At 42.6% G+C, this 27,759-nt stretch overlaps 2 protein-coding genes across 8 annotated transcripts in view; one reads left to right on the forward strand and one right to left on the reverse strand.

The window, feature by feature from the left end:
* The window catches only part of NME7 (NME/NM23 family member 7), a 229,615-nt gene extending 218,335 nt beyond the window's left edge, over positions 1-11,280 (forward strand). For all 7 annotated transcript variants that reach the window (XM_009437588.4, XM_063787333.1, XM_063787493.1 and 4 more), the window contains 1 exon segment: positions 10,994-11,280. In XM_009437588.4, coding sequence (XP_009435863.1) covers positions 10,994-11,026 — 33 coding nt within the window. In that variant the 3' untranslated portion in view covers positions 11,027-11,280.
* Positions 11,092-27,759, reverse strand: part of ATP1B1 (ATPase Na+/K+ transporting subunit beta 1) — a 28,972-nt gene continuing 12,304 nt past the window's right edge. The window contains 4 exon segments of the mRNA NM_001098555.1: positions 11,092-12,508; positions 13,718-13,798; positions 19,476-19,660; positions 21,851-22,006. Coding sequence (NP_001092025.1) covers positions 12,245-12,508; positions 13,718-13,798; positions 19,476-19,660; positions 21,851-22,006 — 686 coding nt within the window. The 3' untranslated portion in view covers positions 11,092-12,244.

Consider the following 27,759-nt stretch of genomic DNA (forward strand, 5'->3'; position numbering starts at 1 on the left):
AAGTAAATGCCCATACTGTTCACTAATTAGAGTGAAGTAAGGCATAACCATATCCATGTTTCATATTATAAGAAATGTGATGTACAGAGCTGTCAGTGCAATGAATGGAAGTTGCCAGGAAGACTTCTGTAGCCAAAACTAAACTGTAAATTCATTCATTGAACATTTCACTGAACTTTTCCTATACACCAGAAACTGGTAAGCACTGAGGAGACAGTAATGAACAAGAGCTCCTATTCAGACACACATTCCATTCAGGGCTCATAGTCTAATGAGGAAGGCAGACATTAATCAGATAATCACAAAAAGAAATGGACAAGTATAAACTCTGATTATTGCTGTGTAGTAAAAGACAGGATGAGTTGTAATCGGGGAACCTGGTGTAGATGGGGGATTAAGAAAGGTTTTCTTTAGCAAATGGCATTTGAACTGAGGCCTGAAATGAGTGTCAGCTGAGGAAGAAGGTAGATGACTCCAGGCCGAGAAAATAGCACTTGCTAAAGCCCTTATGCGGGGAATTGGTTGGTGTGTTTTAGAAAAGGAAAGAAGAAATATAAAATGCAAAAAAAAAAAAAAAAAGCCTGAGATGACACTGGAGAAATAGAGATTGGGCCATGCAGGGCTTTGTGGGCTATTTTAAGAATATGGATCTTTATCCTCAAAACATCAGGAGGCAACCCTTGAGGGGAATGGGCATTGACATAATCAGGTTTATAGTTTTTAAGAGGTCTCTCCAGTTACCATGTGGAAAATGGACTGAAGGGGATCAGGTTGGGATAGATTTGTTAAATAATAGTGTAGCAACTGAAAATACATTGATACCATGTACTTTAATTTATGAGTTGTTATAAATTCATAAAATGTGTCTAGGCATTAGTTTCTCCACGTGGAAAATGATGAGGCTGAACTTGTAATTCTCAAAGCTTGGACTGCCCCACAAATGAGCTGAATAATTGATCCTCTGAGACCTGGAGGCAGCAGCTCCAATCCTTAACCACTTCCTGTGCCGGCTCCAGGATGCCATGCGAGAATGAGCATTTTCTAGGTGCACCATGAGGTGACAAAGATTGAGAGGCCCTCCTCTAAACCCCTTTCCTGCACTAACATTCCATGATTCTAGGTTTTGAGGAAATCAAATTCTAATCCGACACCTTGGTTTTACCATTGAGGAAAGTGTTGCCCAAAGAAGGAAAATGGCTCACCTATGGCTTAGTGTATAGAACATTACTCTCCTAACTAGTAATCCTGGGTTTTTCTAGTTTGCCATACTGTCTCTGTATCCTTTGTAAGCAGTATAATGAATTATTATAATTATCAAATTGCAGTTGCTTCTTTTTCTTTCCTCTATTTATGAACAGAAGTACCGTTTATTCTTTTTTGATTACCAGTTAAGAATGTATTGCTGTAAGTCATCAAGCATCGTTTTACTAAAACTTGAAGACTAGAAATGGAGAAATTAATTCCTAGGAAAACAACACATCTTATCTTATTCTGGCTTAGCTGAAAATATTGCAAGACTAGCATTTCTATTTCAAAATCAGTCCAAAGGCTGTGAGCATACAGAAGTGATGAATAGAAAGATAAGTTAGCTGAGCTCTTAATGACTTTTACTTGATTTGAACTTGAGTTCAAAGGTAAATCAAAAGTTTAAAGTTGAACTTGAATCTTACTATGCCATATAGGCTTTCCTTAGCCTTCTCGAAAATCTAAAGTATAAGGGAGGTCCAGGAGTATAGTGATTCTGGGCACAGACTCTGGAGTCAGGTGGTCTGAGTTCAAATCCCCAGCTTCTCCTCCTACCAACTTCATGACTTAGGAAGAATTACCTTTCTCAGACTCATTTTATCTACTTGAAGAGTAGAAATAATGACATTTCACAGTAAAAATTAAATGAAACAATATATGAAGTAATTTTCTCTTAAATCTTAAATTACCTCAGCATATGCTTTCACAATTTCTTTCCAATTTTAAGTGACAAAGTCCATCCCGGCTATTCACTTCATTATCTCATGAATTCTGATTATGTATTCTCTCAGCTTTTATCCAATCTAAGAGCTTTTTTACTTTTCTCATCTGTCCTTATTAAAAAAAAGGCATTCCATCTTCTAAAAAATTTTTATTTCTATTTTCTAACTCTATTATTTTTGTCTTGGAGCTTTTCTAACTGAAATGTGTATGAAGTATAGCAATAGGAACTTCCCAATAAATAAAATATTCTGTGGTTTGTTTTTCTTGTAAAGAGTACTGTAATTCCTTGGGTTTAATTGACAACATCCTTTATGAGGACACTCAGCATCTCAGCATTGATGGCCTCCTAGACAGCAGTCTTGGCCCAAGTATTCAGGGAATGACGAGGACATACTCCAAGATCCCTTTCCTGAATCACTGTTTATTGTTTATAAAACTCATCTTGTAAGACTGCTTTATTTCCTTATCAATACCCAAGGTAATCCTGTTGAAGTTTACTCTGCTTTTCTGCCCATATTCCCCACTTCATCTTTTGAGGCCTACCTGTCTCCTTGGCACATTATCCATGTTAAGTGCCTCCAAGGTACTGTGGATACTAGTAAATGCCAAATTAAGTGAGGGGTTTTATTCTTTCCCCAGATCACATATAATGATATCATATGGGCTTGGTTTGGGCTCTGATTTCTGAGGCACCTACTTTGACTAACTATCTAGGACAGTAGTTTTCTTTTTTTTTTTCTTCATCCAGAAACTTTATTGTAAATCATTTGTCAACAAGATCTGCATTTCTAATTTCAGTTTGTCATTCCTCTGAGGCACAGAGAAAGGAAAAGATGAGATTAGGGTTAATGTTTATTGAGCACGATGTATAAAGGATCTTATTTAGTCCTTATAAACAATACTAGGGCAGTGGCTTTCAACCCCAGTGGACATCAGAAGTGTCTGTGAAGCTCTTTGAAAATGTGGACGTCTAGGACCTACCCAAGACCTAATGAATCAGACTCTCCAGGGTGGGGGTGTAAGCATCTACTTTTTGGTTCTTTAAAGATCCATAGGGTGACTGTGATGTACAACCAAGTTGAAAATCACCAATCTTGAGAACTGGTCATTATATCTACAATTTCTTTTATTTGAATTTTTTTTTTTTTTTTTTTTTTAAGGATAGACTGTTCCCTGTCAAAATCTTTTCTTCTCTGGGAGCCACAAAATGAATTTCTAAGAGGAAGTGTCAAGGTCACCTGAGTTTTTCCCCTCTGCTTGCTTGGCATTCATAACTGAGAAAACCCATCCCTGAAGCTTTACTGTAGCTGATTTGTAGCAGAGCCCATCCTGGGCTACTAGTTTCAGAGTGGGAACATGGGGCCATATGTCCTTTTTAAAAAAGTATTATTTGTATAATGTGCTACAACTTTATAAATCCACCCAGAAACTTACATGCCCACTAAATCCAATGAGGTAGGTTTTATTATCTTCAATTTTTAGATTAGGAGACAGGCTCAGAGAGTCTAAATGATTTGCCTAAGAGCACTAGGAAATAGTGGCTAGAATAAAACTCAATTCTTCCAACTCCAAATCTAGTACTCTTTCTGTTCTTTCTACTGATTAATATTTTTATCATTCCATTTTGAAATAATTTCAGACTTATAGAAAAGTTTAAAAAAATACTTTCCACAAGCCCTTTACCTATATTTGCCAAATGTTAACATTTTACCATGTTAATCATCCTTTCTTCTGTCTTTCTGTACATATGAATTTAATTATTTGTAATATTTAACAGTATATTATAGATATAATTCCCCTTTATCTCTCAATACTTCAGTGTATATTTCCTAAAAACACTGATATTATCTGCAGTCACCACAGAAAGTGATTGCGAATCAAGAAGTTAACATTAATACAATACTATTATCAAGGTACAGACCTTCATTTTTTACCCACAAATGTCTTCTGTGGCAAGAGAAAAAAAATAGTTTCTGGTTCAGGATCCAATCAGGGATCACAATAGCATTTGGTTCTCACGTCTGTTTACTATCTTAGTTTTCAAAGTTTTCTTAGTCTGCCTCTGCTGTTCATGACTTGAATAATTATGTATGCTATCATCTGATAAGCTGGAATTGATAGTTCTGGCTGTCAGCACTTGATGGAGTTATTCAGAGATACTTGGGTTCAGTGACATACAGCAGGATGGGCCATAACATTAGGAGAATATTTGGAAACCAATAATAGTGATATTTATTATGCAGTATTTATGCTGGACACTATTTTAAATGTCTTCCATATAATTCCTCATTTAAACTTCACAACAAACCTACATAGTAGGTATTGTTACATTATAGATGTGGAATCTGAGGAACAAAGAAGTTAAGTAACTTGCTCAAGGTTACCTGGCCAGGAGATGGCAGGGCTAGGAGTCAAATTCCAACAGCCAGGCTACATCCCTAGTGTGAGCTCTGAACCAGCACAGGCTGAACCAGAGACATTTAACAGAGTGATATGTCTTTAGGCAAATTATTAGCTCAAAAAACTTGAGTCTCATGAACTGAAAATGGGACTAATAATACCAACGTCATAAAGGTGGTTGTAAGGATTACACACAATAATCTGTTAAAGCATTTGGTATGTAGCAAGAACTTCATTTTTTAAGAGTAAAATTTAAAATATAAATATGGAAAAATTGACCGATAAGCATATCTGAAGAAGATACTGTTATGACTAAGAAGATACTGTTATGACTAAGAAGTTACTGTTATGACTAAGTTCACACTGAGATGAGAAAACTCTCAGAGAATACCTTTTTAATCATTACAGGTAGGGAGGAGAAGGGAACAGAAGCAACAAACATCTGTTCATATTTGGAGAGACTGGGGAGATACCAGTTACAACCAAAACCATCTTCGAGGCAAAAGGGGCTAGATAATGATGAGTCATGAAACACAATTTTACGATGAATTTATGGAAAGTTGTAGCCTTTAGTTATATTAGCAAAGAAGGTAAATATTTTCCATAAAGAGAAAAGTCAGCACTACTCTACTCTGGGCTGAGATATAATTACCTTCCAGCTTTTAAAAGGGAATTTTCTCCTTAGTGGGTGGCAGTCAGAGGAATCAGGAGGTTTTTATCTTTTGAGTTTTTAATTTCATATATACATATCTATATATATTTTAGAGACTGGGTCTTGCTCTGTCACCCAGGCTGGAGTGCACTGGCATGATCTTAGCTCACTACATCCTCGACTTCCCAGGCTCAAGTGATCCCCTCACCTCAGCCTCCCAAGCAGCTGGGACTACAGGTGTGCACCACCACACCCAGCTAATTTTTTTTGTTGTTAATTTTTTTGTAGAGACAGAGTCTTTCTATGTTGCCCAGGCTAGTTTCGAACTCCTGGGCTCAAGTGATCCTCCTGCCTTGGCCTCCCAAAATGCTGGGATTACAGGTGTGAGCCACTGCACCTGGCCTTGAGGTTTTTAAAAGAGAACTTTGAAGACATTGGGTTTCCAGAATTAGAAAAATGTATAGTCATTTTAATGTGACATTTTCATTTAGTCTTTTTTTTAATTTTTATTTATTTATTTTTTTTGAGAAGGAGTCTCGCTCTGTTACCCAGGCTGGAGTGCAGTGGCACAATCTCAGCTCACTGCAACCTCCACCCCCAGGGTTCAAGCAATTCTCCTGCCTCAGCCTCCCTAGTAGCTGGGATGACAAGCATGCAGTACCATGCCCAGCTAATTTTTGTATTTTTAGTAGAAACGAGGTTTTGCCATGTTGGCCAGGCTGGTCTCAAACTCCTGACCTCAGGTGATCCACCCGCCTAGGTCTCCCAAAGTGCTGGGATTACAGGCATGAGCCACTGCACCCCGCTCATTTAGTCTTAAAACATTTCAAATATGTCAACAAAACCTACAGAGAAGATAAGCATATCTGAAGAAGATACTGTTATGACTAAGTTCAACTTAATTTTTTAATTAGACCATAAATAGATTTGTGGGGGGTACATCTGCAGCCCAAGGGCTTTTGGGGCTCTGTAGCTACAACAATAGGCAAGGATGGATTTTTCATCTCCTTTCTATCAAGGTTTGAATGTTTCCTCTGAGTCTTTCCACCCAGAGAACCCTAGACTTCTTTCAGTTACCACTCCTTTCCTCACTGTTGTCCACTTCTGAGCCCCATATTTTGGGAGCTGAAAAGTCAGTAGTGCCTTGGAGAGGGAAGACAAAAAGGGAAAGGGAGCCCAGCAAAGGTTCATTCAAGGCTCACATGTGCATCCCCTACTGGTAGCTGCCTCTTGCCATCCCCACAGCATAAGCCCTCCCCTCCTCACCCCTGCCCAAGGCTGCAGAGCGCCATCCCAGGGCCTCTGTTCCATGCCCGCTGAGTCTGCCAGCTCACACCTTCCATAATCTGCCTCACCCTGCACCTTCCCCAACCCGCCCAACTCTCAACCATCGATCTGTTCATTGCTTATTTTAAAAGCAGCCTTTTCAACCACATTTTTCATTCAGTCATTAAGACAACCATGCTAAAGCAACCCTACAGTAGACGCCCTTGGCTTTAAGCAGAACTGGTGCAGAATAAAAATGTCAGGCCTTTTTTTCAAAATTCATTAAGAATTTCAAGACAGCAGCAGCAGAGCATTAAACCAAACACAAGGCTCTTCTAGGCATGTGGCCCCGTGCACAGACTGCAGGCCCATGCAGCCAGCCTTGGCTGTAAGGGGCCCAAGTGAGTTGAAAGTTGGTCATCTACTAAATACACCGATATATTTAAAACTCAGTATCATATTATTGGAACACTAACAAAATTGCACTTCAATCAAACTGACTAGATTTTATCCAAAAATCTAGTGTAGTGACACAGGCACACATATTTTAATTTGGTGCTGGAATTCCACAACTGTGCGATAGATTCTCTAAGTGTTCAAGCACATCTGTACTCTTATTTAAAAGAAAATATAACTCCATAGGCATTTCTGATACTCAACCAACATTAAAAACCATTGGAAAATAGATGCCTGCATTCCACCTCTAAAGTGTCTGATACACTAATGAAAGAATAACAAGCTTCACAAAGCTATTGGGAAGGAAATGAGATTTATATGTGAAATTAGACTATGCACTATAAAGTAGTAAATAAATGTAAGCTATTGTTCTTATTTAAATTTAATGGTGATAAAGACAGAACGAGCCTTCAACTTAATCTTATAGGTAGTCAAGTATCATTATCCGTTGGATATGTTGAATATGTTAAATGAATGGCAGAAGAAGGAGGGGAAGGAAGTGGTATCGATGAGAATACTTTAGACCATGTAAGACGTTTAGAAGTACAAAAGTAAACATTTCATGAGGACCTAGTGTGTTTGGACACTCCCCTGTGACCCCCTACCTCTACCCCACCCCAACATTTCATTGTCAGTGCTGGGTACATAGTAGGTGGCTCAGGAGAAATTTGCAAATGAAAGAAAAGAAAGGCCTGCTCTAGGCAAAGGTTTCAAAGGTTTATGGTAGGCATGGACTTCTCCATCTATTATGTTTCATTTTCTGCAGTATAACCTGAGTTGTATTATACTATTATACTATTCTCTTGCTGTCTAGAGGCTCCAAAGCAGACTCATCAGAACCTCCCCAAGGCCTAATCTTTACCTGCTGGTTATTTCAGAACCCCTGCTCCTTATCAAAAGGAAAGGATCGTATGTCCTATTCCTGCAGGACTGTTCCATACTCCTTGAAGCACTCCAAAAGACAGACCAAGTAATGACTATATCAGGCACTGTGGCTGGCTGTTTTAAATTAACCTGTGTCACCTCCTGCCTGGTCTGTATAGGGTCAACACTAAGGGGGAATATATGTGTCTCCTTGGAAAAGATAGCCCTAGAGGCCGCCTATGATTTTATGAAATCCAAGTTTTTTAAAGGCTTTGTGATAAAGCTAGCTACAGATAGTATGCTTTATTACAATATGGGCATTCTCTTAGGGTCTAGGATGCCTTTGTGACTAAATGAAAGAGCTGAATTCTGTAGTCAATAAGAGTCAACACCTTAGTAAGATACTTAATCCCTCAGAAAGGACTGATGCTGAAAGTCCCTCGGAGAAAAATAGAGAATTAAAGCATGAACCAAGACACCCGCCTTGTTTCACCCCTTTGTTTCACATGACTAGGATATGGGTGCTCATTGGAACCATCAGTTGGAAGAATAACAGGGTTATCTATTTCTTGATCATCTTTCTCAGTGTAGAGCCCAGGGGACTACAGATAACATGTCTGGTTAACAGTAGCCCCCTCTTAAAGAAAAAAGGAGAAAGTCATGTTTTCTCAGTTGAATTTGAAACCAAGATCACTTTATTCACTCAATTAAAACTGCTATTGTCTGTTCCTTGTATAGTTTCCCTCTGTATTCATAAGGTCCCTTAGTCCTAGATTTTCAAGGTAATGTTATTTGGTTCTTCTCTGTGAGCCAAATATACACAGATATCAAAGTGTTACTAATCCTTTAAGAAGCCAGGAGTTTAAGCTATTACTGAGCTTTGAAAGGTTCTCATAACGGAACTTTTGTTTCTGATCACTGATAATGTTTTTAATTTGGAGTTGGAGCAGTTCCCTCTGGTATTAAGTGCAGCTGGAGCAGACAGGGCATGCTATTGTTCTAAAGTAGATAGGTTCTGGGTAATGCCGTTTTTGGTTGTTTTTTTTGTTTTTGTTTTTCAAGACAGGGTCTCACTCTGTTGCCCAGGCTTACCGAAGCCTTGAAGCCTTGAACCTCCTGGACTCAAGCTGTCCTACCACCTCAGACGTCCAAGTAGCTGAGATCACAGGCGTGTACCACCATGCTCGGCTATTTTTTTTTTTTTTTTTTTTTGTAGAGACGGGGGGATCTCCTTATGTTGCCTAGGCTGATCTTGAACTCCTGGGCTCAAGTGATCCTCCAGCCTCAGACTCTTAAAGTGTTAGGATTACAGGCATGAGCCACTGTGCCTGGCCTAAAATGCTATACTGTCAAGCAGAGTCCTAAATTTTAGCCAACCATTTATCACTTCCATGCTTTTTATCATATTTACCACCTGAAATTTTACTATTTTTCTTTAAATCCATTCAGTGCTATACTTGAACAAATTTATTTTACTGCTATAAATGGAAAACTACTTGTTTTAAACTATTCTTAATTGAAGGTAATAAAATACAATGAAAACCAGTTTAAAAATCCTAGCTAGGTAACATCTTATGGCAAAGCTTCTGACACCAAGGCCTGTCCCTCTTTATTTGCAAGGGAAATTAACCAGGGTTGAGGACATACTAACTCGGTATTTCAGTTTTCCTTCCGAGAATATGAAGGGTTGAAAAGAGAATCCTTTTTCTCTCTTCAGTATTTCATTCCAAGTAGTCAGCCTATCTTTGAAAAACTCAGTCCCTTTATATTGGGTAAGGAATTAAGTATTTGACAGGACTTGTGTGAAAACCCATTTCTTGAATGTAAGAACACCCCAAGGGAGATAGATGGCACTGTCCCTACACCCATGAAATATGTCATCTACTGAGGGTCAGAATAAACTGATTAAAAAGAAATAATAAATGTATTGAAGAGTCTGAGAAATATGCAAATGGTTAACACTAGAATATGAGCAGCAGAGGAAAAAAGATGGAGTTTTGTCTGTTTTGTTCACTGATAGATCTCTCACTAGCTGTTAGAAGAATGCTTGGCATATGGTAGGTATCTGTTGAGTCTAAGAACACAAACCACATTCCCCAGTCTCCTAGTGGTGATATAACACTAAAGATCAGGAGTGGGAAATAGGTTGGCACAATCTGGAGAAATTAAGAGAAGCAAGATTTGGAGAGAATCTTGGAGAAAGTTAGACACACACAATGGCTTAGAACAGAAAGTACACAATACATACGAAAACAGGTTAAGTCTCACCAAGGTCGTGACCTTATAGCAGCCTTAAAAATGCAAAATACCCTCCAGTTTGAATGAATGCTCCCCTTTCCTAAAGCCCCATTCCCTTATTCACAAGCATCACAAATTTAAATATCACATACACCTTACAAAATGAGCTGACGTTTCTGCAAGACAAACTTCTATTTCCATAAATGTGGGTTACTTTGAGAAACTCAGTTTCATGTAGGCATGTTAGTTTGAGGATTTTTCTGTGTCATTTCAACTACTGAAGTCTCCTAAAGACTTCAACTATTAAAGTTAAGCAGTTGTGCCATTTTTCATCGTTCCCTTGCTATTTTTTTGTTAAGTGGAGTCATTGTTCCTCTGGTACTAATTTCGCATCACACAATTTGTTGCTCTAGAAATAGCAAAACGAGAAATAGATTAGTGTGATTATAAATATGAAGCAGTAGGTGGGAACTGAAGCTGTTTCTGGCATTTCTCACCAAAACGGCTATGGCCTCCAGGTCTCTCTGTAAGAGGGCAGCACCCCTGAAGACACAGTGCCACGTCAAGGATGTGTGTGAGCTCCTCTGCCTGCACAGGCTTTGCAAAAGGTTTCCGTTTCAGAAATACAGTGACCTGATTTTAGTGTGGGCATTTCCCATGTTAGTTAAGTGTTACTAAATCTTTAATAATTATAGCTGGAAAATGTTTTTTGGAAAGCTGATTTTTATCTTCTTTCACACTAAGGCTAATTTTTAAATACAGCTAAATAAGGACTTAGGCCAATCCCTGAACCAAAAAGCAAGGTATGAACCTTAATTTACTGAACCACAAACCTAACCTCATTTTTTAAAAACTGAAGTGCTAACAACTTTTTTTTTTTTTTAACACATATGTCTAGTGAAGCAATAGCAGGAACCAACACTTCATGTTTTCTAAAACTGAGTGAAGTAGCAGTAGCACTGCAAGATGATATTTTTTAAATGGAACTTCAAACTGGAGCTTCATCGATTCTCTGCCTCTGATTAACTTTTAGTGTCTTTGGGAAGGGGTATGCCAGTGTCTGAAGTCCTGACCAACCTCTTGGACTCTGTTAAGTGGAAAAGACCAAAATTTGTCTGAACTAAGAAATTATGTGTTTCTCCGTTTCAGGTTCAATACTTCTTCAAGATCTTGGATAATTAGTGGTGTGGAAAGTAAAGAAGTCACAGGTTGGGACATTTAGACAAGAGTGAATCACACACGAGGAATGTGTTCATTCTTTTATTGTCCATTGTTTTAACCTGACTGAATACAAGATCAACAAGAGCACTGTACTCCTGGCAATTATTACATATGTTAGAACATGGATTTTGCACTGTAGACAACATTTAACACCAGTCTATGGGGTACTGCATTGCTTTTTATAAAGTTCAAAATAAAGATTTATTTTCAAACAAGTGACTTTGGTTTATTTCATACATTACACTTTTTCTTGCAGAAAAAAATAAAATTGTACAACTGCATAAATATAAAATTCTTCCACCATGAAAATGGTTAAAACATTCATAAAGACACAGCACCAGCATGTGATGCCTCCAGAAAGGAAAAAAGGAAAGTAAAAGAAAATGTATAAAGCAAATTAATTAGCCCTGTCACTAGCCAAAGTGATGGGCAGATCCAGATCTCAGACACAGCTTTAGAACATACCGGAGGACAAGGCAAGAGATGTCAAGACAGCATTCAATACAAGCATAACACAACCCATCACCTTTTTGTGTTTTTCTGTAGTGTCACTTAAAATTTAAAGGGCAGTTCCCCCATGACAAACCCCCACCCCAGCCCCCAGGAAAAAAATAAAAATAAAGACCTAACACCACAGGAAAAGACTATGGAGTATGTTAAAAATGCTCATCGATGGGCCATTACCTTTGAAAGAGCCAAAAAAAAAAAAAAAAAAGTACCATGCCAGTTTTATTCCCGTTGAATATTTACACCTCGGACAGCAAACCTTGCTCACATAAAGTAGAAAACAGATACGATAAAACATGGCTTGAAAAATGACCAGAGTATGCACCTGTAGTACTGTACACTAAATAAAATACACAAGGCAGCAATACTTAGGGGCCAGAAACACTGCTTACTACAAGTCAGTTATGGAATCATAATTTACAGTAAAAATGGGCACGTCCCAAGGCTCAATTTTTCTTTTTCTTTTGTCATTTACAGTAGAATAAATATTTTGTTGCTATTGCTACACTTTAATTTACATTCTAACCTATTAAATGCAGAAAGCTAGTGTAAAGCATATAGATTAAGTGTAGGTCCCATACGTATGACAGTTTGTTCAAGACTAGTAGGTTTTTGTTTTTGTATCTTTTTTTAACTTATTAAATGGCTAGTGGGAAAGATTTGTGCTTGTGATCAGCTCTTAACTTCAATTTTTACATCAAAACGTCCCTGAAAACGGTCTTTCTCACTGTACCCAATGTTCTCACCGTACGCCTTACACTCTATGCGAATTTCAGTGTCCATGGTAAGATTGGTGAACTGTACGGCCAGCAGGGGTTGCAGGTATTTGGGCTGCAGGAGTTTGCCATAGTAGGGATAATACTGCAGAGGAAAACCAGGGGAGTTGCCCAGTCCAAAATACTCCACATTTCCAATTTTATCCTTATCTTCATCTCGCTGAAATCCAGAATGAAATGAAATTTTAATGGCTCACATCATGCATCACTATGTGTACTCAAAAACAAGACTCAATCTACACAGTAGTTTGCAAACTACTGAGAGAGGAAAGAACATCTACTCAGTCTATTCCACTGCAGCCTTGAGAAATGGTCATAAGAAGAGACTATTCTCAATGTGCAAATGGATGGGGAAGCTGAGTCAAATGCCAAATAAGCATTCTTCAAGGCTCCTAGAAACAAGGCCAACATTGAAAAGCAGAAACACCTTGCTGTTGGCCCAGTAAATGATCTTTCTAGTGATATTATCTCCAAAGTTTACTACTTGCTTCTCATTTTCTTGTTGAGAAACCAATCTCCATTTCCTTTCTTGGTGCTAGCACTGTCTGGGAACTCCCTTTCTTTGTTCTGCCTTTCTCTCTAAACTGTCCATTAGTTTTTGGATCCAAAGGAAACATGCACTAATTGTTACCTTAGTCTTTCAATTTTTTTTTTTTTTTTTTTTTTTTTTTTGAGATAGACAGTCTCGCTCTGTCCCCAGGCTGGAGTGCAATGGCGTGATCTCAGCTCACTGCAACCTCCGCCTCCCGGGTTCAAGCGATTCTCCTGCCTCAGGTCCTCGAGTAGCTGGGATTACAGGCGCGCGCCGCCACGCCCAGCTAATTTTTGTATGTGTAGTAGAGACAGGGTTTCACCATGGTGGCCAGGCTGGTCTCAAACTCCTGACCTCATTATCTGCCCATCTCGGCCTCCCAAAGTGCTAGGATTACAGGCGTGAGCCACTGCACCAGGCGATATTTCAATATTTTTTAAAGAGAAGCCCAAACCACAAATTTTTATGTGACATTAATTTTTTTTAATGTTGGCCCCAAATTTTTAATACATGCTGTGGGCCAGAAAGAAGTACTTCTGTGGGCTAATTCACCTCTCAGTTCTGATAAGCAAATATCCCAATGTATTAAATTCAGATATTTGAGTTTCTTATGCCAATGGAGAAACCGACATCAGTCTTATTCTGATTACATCTTTGTTCTTTTAAAAAGTTTTACCTAGTATAGCTACAATTCATCTCACTGAGACTTATACTTGAAAGCAATGTTTCTTATTTCTTCTATTAAAATTTTACCTGTCACTTAAACAGTCTTCTTCATTCTCCCCTCTTCCTCTGCCTACCCTTCCACCACCCCAGTAACCCTAAATTTGTCTTTACCTTGCCAGTGCACTGAACGGGAAGGACATTTGGGTTATACTTCATCACTGGGTAAGTCTCCAAGGACTCATTCTTGGGAGGCTAAAAATAAAACCCATTATGATCAGTAGATTGTAAATGATTTCTTAAGTTTCTGAAAAATAAAACTACTCCGTAGTCCAAACAAGTACACACTGGTCACAGTAAGTCAACCAAAATAACAAAAGACATCAGGACAGCAGAATGAATGACTCCCCTAACCAATTTAAGGTCATGTTTGTGATTTCGTTGAAATGAAAATAAGTGCCCAAGTTTATAACGACTACAATTAAGCTGTGATGCAAACCAGTACTAAATGGAACTTTTAATAGTAGCCCATTATAAGCTTTGCTTAAAGACACTGAAAACTAAGTCAACCCAAAATATAATGCTCGTTATTTGCTAAGATTAGATTACATGAGAAAGATGATTGACATTTCTGTTTTTATGAAGCGTGGGCTTTCCTCCTGAGTCATGAATAAATAATGTCATCCTTTTCCCTCAAGCATGACTTCAAGTAGGCTTTCCTTTTTTGTTGTTTTAATCTCCAGTCGGGGAGACTGCCATTTAAGGAGCGTTTCTTTGCAATTTTCTTAGGAAAGTCCAATATGTAAAAAAGGTAGAGGTGTCACTGCCCTAAGAGGAAGGGTGGTCTTGAAGGGGTGAATCCACTGAAGGGACCCAGAGGACAGTCTGAAAATTACTGCTGTCATGAAATATCCAGAGCCGCCTCTTCTACACCCATGGCTCAAATCTATCTCAGAAGTGTGATGAACATACATCGCTGGAAGACACTTGCTTACTCAGATCAGCACAGCAAGTGAGTCTTGATGTGAGATGTAACACATACATAGTCTAATCAAAGTCAGATAAAATATTAGTTCCATATCAGGAAGGAACTACTATTTTGGTACTACTCTGTTTTGGATGCAAGAAAATGATCGTCTAGATTTGACTCTTTGGGACGTTTCTGCCAGCAATGTATTTGTCTTTAAAAATATGTAGAGAAAATGCTCACTAAGAAGTTGCCAGAATCTATCCTCCAATGGTGAGGATAGCGAGATGCTGGGATACTCTGATCTCTGACAAAAATAACTCCAGAATAGTTGGAGATTTGGGTGGAGGTGATGAATTAGGCAGTGGCAATGGATAACCAAGTAGAGACCAAAGAAAAAAGAAAAGACTGAAAAGAAAGAGTAGCTGAATTTATCACCGAACCAAGTAACTCTAAAGATGTGGGAAGAAATCAATCACAATAGACTAGACTGCCTCTGTGGGGTCCAAATGTCATTCAGTGTCTACGATGAGTAATGTCAAAAGCAAGGTACTCAGAAAGTATGGGATGAGTCTTCTCTTGGCCATGCCACAACAATTTCTTTTGCTGCTAAATAGCTGATTGATCTCAGTGAAGTATTCCCTAGCAATATGAATATCAAACACATTTTGGCATAATGGTTCTCACCGTTTTTCTTCCATTATATCCTGTCTATGTGGAAAGAAGCTTAAAATCCTTTTGAGAGGTACATTAATTTCTGCCAGCAATCCATCAAACTAGCCAGCCAGGCAACCATCCATCCCCACCTACTCATTTTTGCCTCTGATGGCAATAAAGGAACTTTGATGCATCCTTCAGTTAACAAAACTTTTTATCTCTATGTTGATTTTCTTTTGAAAATATTATTCATGGGTAACAAGCATTGTAGAAATAAATTAATAGCATTCAATAGAAAATTAATGAACAAAAGTGCCAGATTTCAGAAATGAAATGAGTTTGTTCACATAACTCAATATACTGCAGTCAATTTCTATCAAAATTAGAAACAACACTCATAATGCCAACGCTCATATACGGGTGATTAGGGGGAAACCTGCCAGAAGAAGCCAGGCTTAAGGGGAAAGGACAGCATTAATTCATGATCTGGAGGAGAGGATGAAATGACCAGCTTTACAAAAGCAGACAACAACGATAGATTTTCCATTCTTATGGAGAATATAATCTCACCAAATGGTGAGCAATGGCAATTTGCTCATTTTTCAGTGATCCAGAGTAATGTTTATCCATTATAAGTTGCAGTAATACAAAAAGCCAACAGCATGGCTAGCAAAGTTCAGCCTAGATGACGTTAAACTTCTACTTTCGCAATAAAATTCAGAAAAAATATTTTTTCAGATTATCAATTTTTTTGAAATGTTCTTGTGGCTTCCAGAGGACCAAAACCAGACTATACATGCAGGTGGGTTAAAAAAATTTTTTTCAATCCATTCTTTATGAAGTAAAAAAAAAAACTTTTTTTTTCTCTAACCACTAGACCACCAGGGAAAAAATATATTTTTCCATTTTTACTTTTTTAAAGAGTTTATGTTATAGAAACTGTTAGCTGGATACTGAGCAGGAGTATTAAGAAAAGGGCCACAGACTCACTTCAGAATGCAGCTTTGCCTCTCAGAATTCCTTTAACTTTAGAAAATGAGATTAATGTCCTAACTACAAGAATTGCAGGTTGGATATAGAAGTTTTTGGGTGGCCTGCAAAGCTGAAAACATTTGTCACCTAACCCTTGATATAAAAAGTTTGTCACTGAGCCTTAAATCTGCCAAGATTGCTCTGAGTGTGAGTCTTATCATCTGTAGAGAAAAAGTTCCTCTCCCCTCTCCCCTCCCCCCTCCCCCCTCTCCCCTCTCCCCTCTCCCCTCTTTCCACGGTCTCCCTCTGATGCCGAGCCGAAGCTGGACGGTACTGCTGCCATCTCAGCTCACTGCAACTTCATTGCCCGATTCTCCTGCCTCAGCCTGCCGAGTGCCTGCGATTGCAGGCGCGCACCGCCACGCCTGACTGGTTTTCGTATTTTTTTGGTGGAGACGGGGTTTCGATGTGTCGGCTGGGCTGGTCTCCAGCTCCTAACCGCGAGTGATCCGCCAGCCTCGGCCTCCCGAGGTGCCGGGATTGCAGACGGAGTCTCGTTAACTCAGTGCTCAATGGCGCCCAGGCTGGAGTGCAGTGGTGTGATCTCGGCTCGCTACAACCACCTCCCAGCCGCCTGCCTTGGCCTCCCTAAGTGCCGAGATTGCAGCCTCTGCCTGGCAGCCACCCCGTCTGGGAAGTGAGGAGCGTCTCCGCCTGACCGCCCATCGTCTGGGATGTGAGGAGCCCCTCTGCCTGGCTGCCCAGTCTGGAAAGTGAGGAGCGTCTCTGCCCGGCCGCCATCCCATCTAGGAAGTGAGGAGCGCCTCTTCCCGGCCGCCATCACATCTGGGAAGTGAGGAGCGTCTCTGCCCGGCCGCCCTGAGAAGTGAGGAGACCCTCTGCCTGACAACCGCCCCGTCTGAGAAGTGAGGAGCCCCTCTGCCCGGCAGCCACCCCGTCTGAGAAGTGAGGAGCGTCCTCCCTCCTCGTCCGGGAGGGAGGTGGGGGGGTCAGCCCCCCGCCCGGCCAGCCACCCCGTCCGGGAGGCGAGGGGCGCCTCTGCCCGGCCGCCCCTACTGGGAAGTGAGGAGCCCCTCTGCCCGGCCAGCCGCCCCGTCTGGGAGGGAGGTGGGGGGGTCAGCCCCCCGCCCGGCCAGCCGCCCCGTCCGGGAGGGAGGTGGGGGGGTCAGCCCCCCACCTGGCCAGCCGCCCCGTCCGGGAGGGAGGTGGGGGGATCAGCCCCCCGCCCGGCCAGCCGCCCTGTCCAGGAGGTGGGGGGCGCCTCTGCCCGGCCGCCCCTACTGGGAAGTGAGGAGCCCCTCTGCCCGGCCAGCCGCTCTGTCTGGGAGGGAGGTGGGGGGGTCAGCCCCCCGCCCGGCCAGCCGCCCCGTCCGGGAGGGAGGTGGGGGGGTTAGCCCCCCGCCTGGCCAGCCGCCCCGTCCGGGAGGTGAGGGGCGCCTCTGCCCGGCCGCCCCTACTGGGAAGTGAGGAGCCCCTCTGCCCGGCCAGCCGCTCTGTCTGGGAGGGAGGTGGGGGGGTCAGCCCCCCGCCCGGCCAGCCGCCCCGTCCGGGAGGGAGGTGGGGGGGTTAGCCCCCCGCCTGGCCAGCCGCCCCATCCGGGAGGTGAGGGGCGCCTCTGCCCGGCCGCCCCTACTGGGAAGTGAGGAGCCCCTCTGCCCGGCCAGCCGCTCTGTCTGGGAGGGAGGTGGGGGGGTCAGCCCCCCGCCCGGCCAGCCGCCCCGTCCGGGAGGGAGGTGGGGGGGTCAGCCCCCCGCCCGGCCAGCCGCCCCGTCTGGGAGGGAGGTGGGGGGTCAGCCCCCCGCCCGGCCAGCCGCCCTGTCCGGGAGGTGAGGGGCGCCTCTGCCCGGCCACCCCTACCGGGAAGTGAGGAGCCCCTCTGCCCGGCCAGCCGCCCCGTCCGGGAGGGAGGTGGGGGGGGTCAGCCCCCCGCCGGGCCAGCCGCCCCGTCGGGGAAGTGAGGGGCACCTCTGCCCGGCCGCCCCTACTGGGAAGTGAGGAGCCCCTCTGCCCGGCCAGCCGCCCCGTCCGGGAGGGAGGTGGCGGGGTCAGCCCCCCGCCCGGCCAGCCGCCCCGTCCGGGAGGGAGGTGGCGGGGTCAGCCCCCCGCCCGGCCAGCCGCCCCGTCCGGGAGGGAGGTGGGGGTATCAGCCCCCCGCCCGGCCAGCCGCCCTGTCCGGGAGGTGAGGGGTGCCTCTGCCCGGCCGCCCCTACCGGGAAGTGAGGAGCCCCTCTGCCCGGCCAGCCGCCCCGTCCGGGAGGGAGGTGGGGGGGGTCAGCCCCCCGCCGGGCCAGCCGCCCCGTCGGGGAAGTGAGGAGCCCCTCTGCCCGGCCAGCCGCCCTGTCTGGGAGGGAGGTGGGGGGTCAGCCCCCCGCCCGGCCAGCCGCCCCGTCCGGGAGGGAGGTGGGGGGATCAGCCCCCCGCCCGGCCAGCCGCCCTGTCCGGGAGGTGAGGGGCGCTTCTGCCCGGCCGCCCCTACTGGGAAGTGAGGAGCCCCTCTGCCTGGCCAGCCGCCCTGTCCGGGAGGGAGGTGGGGGGGGTCAGCCCCCCGCCCGACCAGCCACCCCGTCCGGGAGGTGAGGGGCGCTTCTGCCCGGCCACCCCTACTGGGAAGTGAGCAGCTCCTCTGCCCGGCCACCACCCCATCTGGGAGGTGTACTCAACAGCTCATTGAGAACGGGCCATGAAGACAATGGCGGTTTTGTGGAATAGAAAGGGGGGAAAGGTGGGGAAAAGATTGAGAAATCGGATGGTTGCCGTGTCTGTGTAGAAAGAGGTAGACATGGGAGACTTTTCATTTTGTTCTGTACTAAGAAAAATTCTTCTGCCTTGGGATCCTGTTGATCTGTGACCTTACCCCCAACCCTGTGCTCTCTGAAACATGTGCTGTATCCACTCAGGGTTGAATGGATTAAGGGCGGTGCAAGATGTGCTTTGTTAAACAGATGCTTGAAGGCAGCATGTTGGTTAAGAGTCATCACCACTCCCTAATCTCAAGTACCCAGGGACACAAACACTGCGGAAGGCCGCAGGGTCCTCTGCCTAGGAAAACCAGAGAACTTTGTTCACTTGTTTATCTGCTGACCTTCCCTCCACTATTGTCCTGTGACCCTGCCAAATCCCCCTCTGCGAGAAACACCCAAGAATGATCAATAAAAAAGAAAAAAAAAAAAAGAAGTTTTTGGTGTTACTCTACTGGCTAGGTTTCAAAGTCAGCACTGAGTATACTTTAAAACTATCTTACGTGGTCTTCTCAGATCAATTAAGTACTTAGTGTAAATGACTCATCTAAATTCTATCATTTAAAATATTACTTGCCTTAGGTTTGAAGCCTAGCACTCGGTTGAGCTTTATAATAATGCATGGTTTGCCCTCTTTGTAGCCATAAGTTTCATCATTTAATCCAGAGCAATTTCCCAGCCATTCAAGCTTGAATCTGCAGACCTTTCGCTCTCCTCGTTCATGATTAAAGTCTCCTCGTTCTTTCGGTTCACTGGGCACATCTAAAAATAAAAACACAACTTTTATATTGTACCAGCAATTCCCTTAGCAGTTCTAAGAAAAAGAAACTGTCTTCCTTGTCATAGTTACCTATTCTGAGAGTACGCTATTCTGCATTTAATGCATGATCTGAATTAAGCAAGATCTCCAGGAAAACCATCTCTCACCTCTTCACTCATATTAAAAGATATTTTACCAAAAGGAATAGCTGGTATATGGCCCCACACCAAAGCTTCATAGTACTTGATCAGCACATAATATTTAGTCTCTGGCAATATTTCCCTTCTTTTAAATAATGGATTATTTAGAAGCTATTTAGAAGACTGAAAGGAGACGGATCACACTGCATGAGTAGCATCATTCACACTGTCAACACTGGCTTAGCTCAGTAACAGGGATATTATAATCAGAATACAAAAGGACTGTCAATAATTTTCAGAACTAGGTTTTTTTTTTTGGTCAGAATTTTTAAGAAGGAACTGGTATTTTCCTTTTCAACCACCACCTAAGGGTTTTTTTGAGACAGGGTCTCACTCCGTGGCCTAGGTTGGAGTGCGGCAGCATGATCATGGCCCACTGCAGCCTCAACCTCCTGGGCTCTAAAGATCCTCCCACCTCAGCATCCTGAGTAGCTGGGACTACAGGCGTGTGCCACCCTGTGACTAGTTTTTTTTTAATTTTGCAGAGACTGGGGTCTTGCTATGTTGCCCAGGCTTTTTTGATTTGAGTTTCTGCCTTTTAAAGCTATGCATTAAGCATTTGCTGGACTGAGAAATTTTATTCTGGCATTTTTAATTCAATCCTCATATAAAAGCCAGAAAAAGACCAAGTGAATATAGAATTCAAAGTTAATTGTATAGCATGCTGGAGGAAAATAATGCAAATACCATAATTTATGTATAGTTTTTAAATTCACAAATGAAATATTTTCCCTTCAAATAGCGAAGAGTCTGAATTTAGACTATCTCCTTGAAGTGATTCACCCTGATTATCCCTCAGGCCTTTTAATTACTGCAAAGTAAGATGAAAACCTCATTTAAATTCTAATGAGAAAAATTCACACTGAACATGTTCTTTTAAGTTACTAAATATTTCCAAAATAACTTAAAATGGCAATTCGCTCCATACTCTGACCAAGCCACAGCCTGCCTTATAAAGAACTGGAGTTGGTAAATGCTTGAATTGAATCAGAAGGGATGATATTACCTAGTAAAACTCAGAGAGATGTTTTATGTTTGTTTTTTTTTTAACGTTTTTGAGACAGGGTCTCACACTGGTGCCCAGGCTGGAGTGCTGTGGCGTGATCATGGCTTATTGCAGCCTCGACCTCCCAGGCTCAAGTGATCCTCCCACTTCAGCCTCCCAAGTAGCTGGGACCACAGGCACACACCACCACACCCAGCTAACTTGTCTTATTTTTTGGAGAGATGGGGTCTCACTGTGTTGCCCAGGTTGGTCTCGAACTCCTAGGCTCAAGCAATCCTCCCTCCTCAGCCTCCCAAAGTGCAAGGATTACAGGCATGAGCCACTGCACCCAGCAAGAGTATTTTTTTGTGGAAAGAATGAGAACATGGACTGGAAAATTCACAGTCCAGGTAGTAAGAGTGAGGACATGTATTCATGTCAATGACTTAATGAAACTAAGAGCCTCTCTTTACCCTTCATAAGTCATTTCCTTATCCAAAACGATCAGCTGCCTAACACATATTTCATTATCTATCCCAACCAGGATCAATAAAAGTATACCCTGACCATACATCCTCCTTCATGAATGCCAGTGCAGTGATAGCTAATCACACCAAAAGGTCTTTCTGATGAGAGAAGGCCCTGTGCACTCTTCTATAGGGAGAACTTTTTGGGGGAAGATAAGGAAATAAGTAGCTGTACTTTTCAACGGATGTAAGAGAAAGAAAACCGGAATTGCTGTCTTGGGTCTGAATAGTAAAAAATAGTACCTAGGAGTGTTTTAAAGTAAGACACCTTTCCAGTGCAGAAAACAGTCATACTTGAGGCTGTACTGTTTTTCATTGTGTCTTCCTGCTTTTTTAAAAAAAAGCGTCTAAATATGGCCAGAGTTCAATCTTTCATTATTTCAGGATTATCTCTCGACCATTAAACAAAAAATAGAAGTGGGAAATAAGAGTTAAAGAGAAAGAAAACTAGCCACAAACATCTACAATGAGTCTACTTACCACCACAATCTTCAAAAATCATGTCATCCCTCTGGGCTGAATCTTTGTACTTTTCCAGGAACCTAACTATGTTCAGCACATATGCCTCATAGCTCTTGGGATCATTAGGACGAAAGGAAATTTCAGTCTTCTGGATCTGAGGAATCTGTGTTAATCCTAGACCAGGCAGAGAGAAAATGATTAGTAGGAAGGCAGAAACCAAGACAATTCAAAAGTAGACTTTCCACATACAAAACATACTTTGCTAACTCCACTTGGCTAAAAAGAAAGGGTCTTGCCTCCCTTGTTAAATCACTCCTCTGGCATTTAGATTAGGTAACCCCAAGTACCAGTGACTATGCTTTAATATCACAGATCAGTTAATTTCCATAGCAACACTTCATGGTAGGCATCACCTCCATTTTATGAATGACAACACTGCTTGCACTGAAAGATTAACTACCTGGGCCAAGGCTGCACAGAAAGTGGTAGAACCAGAATTCCAACCCAGGTGTGCTGTACTCCAAAGCCCATTATGTTTCTAGTACCCCAACGTGCACAGTTTTTTAAAATACCCTGCTAGCTAGCATTGTGTGCAGGTGGCTTTACCCTCCCTAATTACATGTAAGCCTTGGACACAGAGGTGTTCTTTTATAATCCTTATTGTCAGTAAATGTATAACCATTCCAAATTCTCTAGACTCAAGCCTACCTAACCAAGATATTTCTTTGGATCTTTTAACCTAAACGGGAAGAATTTGGGACATACATACAGTAACCACAAATGCTTTCCAATCTGAACGTCTCAGCATGTCAGTGCTGGTCAGATAAAATTCAAAGTCCATATGCCTTGGGTTTGCACTCCCTAAAACTCTGTTACATTCTTTAATATCCAAAAGCCTCTGCCTTCATGAGACTTCCTGGATGGGTATGTGAACCACACTACACAGCACTACTCAGGAGCAATGGTTGGAAAAGTCCATCACAACTGCATTTTATTGTAGGACTGCCAAATAAAAGATGCCTGGTTACATTTGAATTTTAGATAAGCAAAGAACATTTTTTTAAAAATATATATAAGTATGTCCCAAATGCTATGTGGGACACACTTACATTTAAAAATTATTGTTTATCTGAGGCCGGGCATGGTGGCTCATGCCTATAATCCCAACACTTTGGGAGGCCAAGATGGGTGGATCACCTGAGATCCAGAGTTTGAGACCAGCCTGGCCAACATGGTGAAACTCCGTCTCTACTAAAAATACAAAAATTAGCCAGGCATGGTGACACACACCTGTAATTCCAGCTACTCAGGAGGCTGAGGCAGGAGAATCACTTGAACCCGGGAGGCGGAGGTTGCAGTGAGCCAAGATCGTGCCACTGCACTCCAGTCTGGGTGACAGAGACTCTATCTCAAAAAAAAAAAAAAAATCTATATATATAGATAGATAGAAAGAGATATATATAAATATATATATATAGCGAGAGAGATATAGTTTAACTGAAATTCAAACTTAAGTGGGCACCCTGTATTTTTATTTATTAAATCTGGCAACTTGATTCTACTCCTCACTCCCAGATCTCCCCTCTCTGTGTGGGGCCCATAAGGGGGCACATCATCACTATCCTTGATAAGTGACTCTACCCTGGCTTCCCACCCCCACCTCCCAGCAGGTCAGGAAAGCACCTATGTCACTATCATTTAGGGGCTTGTCAAACATGCAGTCTCAGAGACTCCCCTCCAGACCTACAAAATCCTAATCTCTAAGAAAGAGATTTGAGAGTCTGTTTAATAAGTACGAAAAGATCTTTAAACACCCTTGGCTTAGAACTGCTTCTCTAGGGAATTATAATCTGAGAGTGGCAACAGTGACTCAGATATGAAGACAAGACGTTAACGAATGTGGAAGTGATAACTAGAGTGCGGCACCATTTGTAGGGCTTGAGACGCAGGCATCAGTAAGGCTCGACTAAATGCTATTCTTTCTAGTGATTGAGGATGCTTTAAAAGTGGTTACATAATGAGGTGGGCTCAGGGGGTTGTATAGATATGCTTTTTCACACATGTCGTTCCCTAGAGGAATGGAAGGGATAGAGAGGAAGACAAGTAATCACTGGAGCAGGGCACAGGGGTGCCCAGGGCAAAGGACTTAAGGACATTAACAATCATCTTCAGGCCAGGTGCAGTGGCTCATGCCTGTAATCACAGCACTTTGGGAGGCCAAGATGGAAGGATCGCTTGAGCCCAGGAGTTCAAGACCAGCCCAGGCAACCTAACAAGACCCTATCGCAATTAAAAAAAAAATCATCCTGAAAAGGATGATGTAGAACCTGAAGAATTATGGGGGACAAAAATTTCAACAGTGATAGAAATGAATCAAAGGGGAAGTAGCAGAATTTGCTCATAAAAATCTTCAGTTTAAAATAAACACAGATTACAGTTTAAAATTTTGTAAAAATGCCTACAAGCCATAATTTTTAGTATTTCTAAAGCAATTTAAATATACCCTGAACAATCTTTTTCTATGTTAAAATTGGCATTGTGATCATTTATGGTGCAAAACAGCAGTATTGTAAAGAGAAGAGATACCTGCAAAAATAAAGGTGAGCAGAAGCTTCCACAGATAGTTAATGCTTGAGACAGCAATGGTAAACAGAGTTACCCAGTGAAATGGGGAAGTCGGGTAGGGAGGGTCACTCCTGGTTTGAGTTGTAAATAAGACACTTAAGTCAAGGTGACTTGCCTGGACCTGGGGGAAGTACACCAGCAGACCCAAAGCCAGAGGCTCAACAAAATTCAGAATGGGAGAATCCTGGAGTCAGGAGAGAATGGAGCCTTGAGGGACAGTCATGCTGAGGGGCCACCGGAAGAGCCAGTGCATAGGCAGCCAGAGAGAGAGACAAATGCCTGTGCATCGCTCAGGCAGGAGGTCTGCAGGAACCTCCTCCAAGTATTCTGTGTGATGTCTGGGAGTCAGGAACAGAAATGGACTTATGTACACAAGGTTAAACAGTGTTTCCAGGCTTGGGAAAGACAAGGCAGGAGGGTGGTGGATGGCTAGACAAGTGAAGGAGAGCAAATGTCAGAAACCAAGGAGGGATCTCATCTGACCTTCAGGGAAGGTCAGGGGAAGAACCACACCCAGGGGACCATAGGGACATTGGTGTGATAAACAACAATTATGCAAGCTGTGGTCCATCAGCAGAGGGCGGGATGCAGCAAAAGCCAAAATATAAACAAGCCTGATACTGAGATTTGGAGAGTCTCACCTAACAAGCTGAAAGGAGGAGTGACCCTAGAAGGTCATGTTGAGAGTAAACATGGTAAAACCTGGATTGCGAAGCAAGTGTCACAAACATCCTTGTTCTCCCTGGCCTGGCTTCAGTGAGCCTCTCCAGTGGTTTGCCTCTCACTTTCTGGCTGCTTGCATTCTCTCTTCCAGTGGCTGCTCAAGGTTCCATTACTTTGATATGAGTATGAGGAATAGTGATGCCACTTCTCAGATTCTCCCACACAAAAAAAAAGGAGAGTAAGAACAGGAGGAGGTATTATGCTGAGGGCTTTTCATTCCTTCACGATGTCAAGTCCACAGTTTCCACTATTAAAAGTGACCAGGGGACATGTGTCAGACTCAAAACATCAGCAACTCTCACTCAGTCCTCTGGGCTCTTTACTAACAAAATGATAAGGCTAGTGCATTCCCCAGGAGCCTAGGGGCTATGACCAAAACTAAGTTCATGTTTACTGATAGACTATGACAAATCTTTCTTGTAAGTGCCTCTGTTGTAAATCATCTAGGATATGGCCGGGAATGGTGGCTAATGCCTGTAATCCCAGAACTTTGGGAGGATGAGTTGGGTGGATCACTTGAGGCCAGGAGTTCGAGACCAGCCTGGCCAACATGGTGAAACCCCATCTCTACTAAAAACACAAAATTAGCCAGGCATAGTAGCACATGCCTGTAATCCCAGCTACTTGGGAGGCTGAGGCACGAGAATCGCTTGAGCCCAAGAGGCAGAGGTTGCAGTGAGCTGAGACAGCACCACTGCACTCCAGCCTGGGCAACAGAGCGAGACTCTGTCTCCAAGAAAAAAAAAAAAAAAAAAAAAAAAGAAAAAGAGAAAGAAAAAAAAATCTAAGGTCACATTTGTGAAAATAATAGGTATTACTGTTACATGAAGTGGTACTACTGGCCCAGAAGAGAGTTATATACACAACTGGCCTCATGTCTCTCTAGACGGGGCAAATAAGAAATAATGAAAACCAAGTAATGGAATCACATCCCTTTCAACCTGAAAGCCCAAATTTTTCAGTAAGCATAGCTCATGATCTAAGCCAGTCAAGTTTATAATTACTTTGTGAGGGAAACATAGATGCAGGCTGCTTGAAGAATCTTGACTTTGCTCTTACAGAAGCATCAGAAACTAGTGAAAACAAGAAAGCAAGGGGTGAAACATAAGACAGCTAAGCACGGAGTCTTAGAACCCTGTGACTTGCCCAGCTGGATTAGACCCTAGGCCAAAGCCTCTGCCCTGTCCTTTCCATTTTAAGTAACAGAGAACCTTGGTAGAAGGAGCCGAGGAATGACAGATAAACCCCAGAAAGCTCAGTCATGTCTTACTCTGTTTTGTGAGCTCATGTTTCCCTCTGGAGTCTGAGGGGTCTTAGACGGTGGTAACTAACATAAGCCTCAATGACCATCCTTTTAAGATACAGAGCTTTTGATCCAAACGTCATTTCCAGTAAAAAAACAGATGGTCTGGGTTTAGGTCATGCAATCAGCTCACACATGCTTACTACATAAACAAATGTCCAGGAGGCCACGCCACAGTCAAGTGGCCGCTGCCTCCTTAGTAGCTCTTCTGCTCTCTTTCCTCACATTTCCACAAGGTCTCTCACTCCATCACCCACTATCTCTGCCTCCTCTCTTTTCTTTATCCGAAGCCTGATGGCCTGAGAACTTCTCCTGGAAATTACCACAGATCAGCCGCCGGGTCTGTTCTGTTCTGGATAGTCTTAATTAGGACAGTTTTTGATGAGGTCTTCTCCAAACATTAGAAAAATTCCTCTTCTCAAGTTATTTCTCTAAAGCAACTAGATACTCACAAGAGAAAGATGAAAGACCTTTGAAATGATGTCCAAATCCTTTAAATCATTTACTTTAGAATTATCAGACTGTTAAGAAGAGATAGAAAGCAATGGGATTGGATTTGGTAATTATTACAGACAGTTCCCAACTTACAATGTTTGCCTTATGATTTTTCAGCTTCACAGTGGGTTTAGCAGGGTTAGTAAATGCATTTTTGACTCACAGTATTTTCGACTTACAATGGGTTACTGGAACATAACCCCATCCTAAATCGAAGAGCATCTGCATTTTGAGGCCACACCCAAATTCTCCAACCATGACATTCTCCAAGGGCTGCACAAATCCCACCTTGCTGACTGGAGTTCTCATGAGTCATTTCACACTAGACCAGACGCTTTCTCCCATCATGCCCCTCTTTCTACTGCCCACTTCTGAAAGTTGTTAGTTATGACTCTGGACAAGGATGAGCTCTGTTTGCAGTGGTAACTCCCAGAGGGCCAAAGACAGCAGAACACCCAATCGCTGGCACGCAATTTCAAGTTATATTCCAGGAAACAAATCTAACCTTTTCCCTCTCCAGTCTTCTAAACTTGAATTTACATTAACCACCCTGAGCTCTAGAGACAGCTTTGTTCTGATAGGATCATTTGCCTTAAGCTATATATCATTAATTAATAAAGCCACTTGAAGAGGCAGAAATCATAATCTGGGTATGTAAAATTCTAATATTTGGTTTTCAATGAGTATTTCAACTTTACATAAGATTTAGATTTAAAAAAAACTTCTGGCTTCCCACTTGCTTTTCAAAGACACATTTACCTGTCTTTGGTCCCCACCTCTT

This window comes from Pan troglodytes, chromosome 1, assembly GCF_028858775.2.
Source record: "Pan troglodytes isolate AG18354 chromosome 1, NHGRI_mPanTro3-v2.0_pri, whole genome shotgun sequence".
Taxonomy (NCBI): domain Eukaryota; kingdom Metazoa; phylum Chordata; class Mammalia; order Primates; family Hominidae; genus Pan; species Pan troglodytes.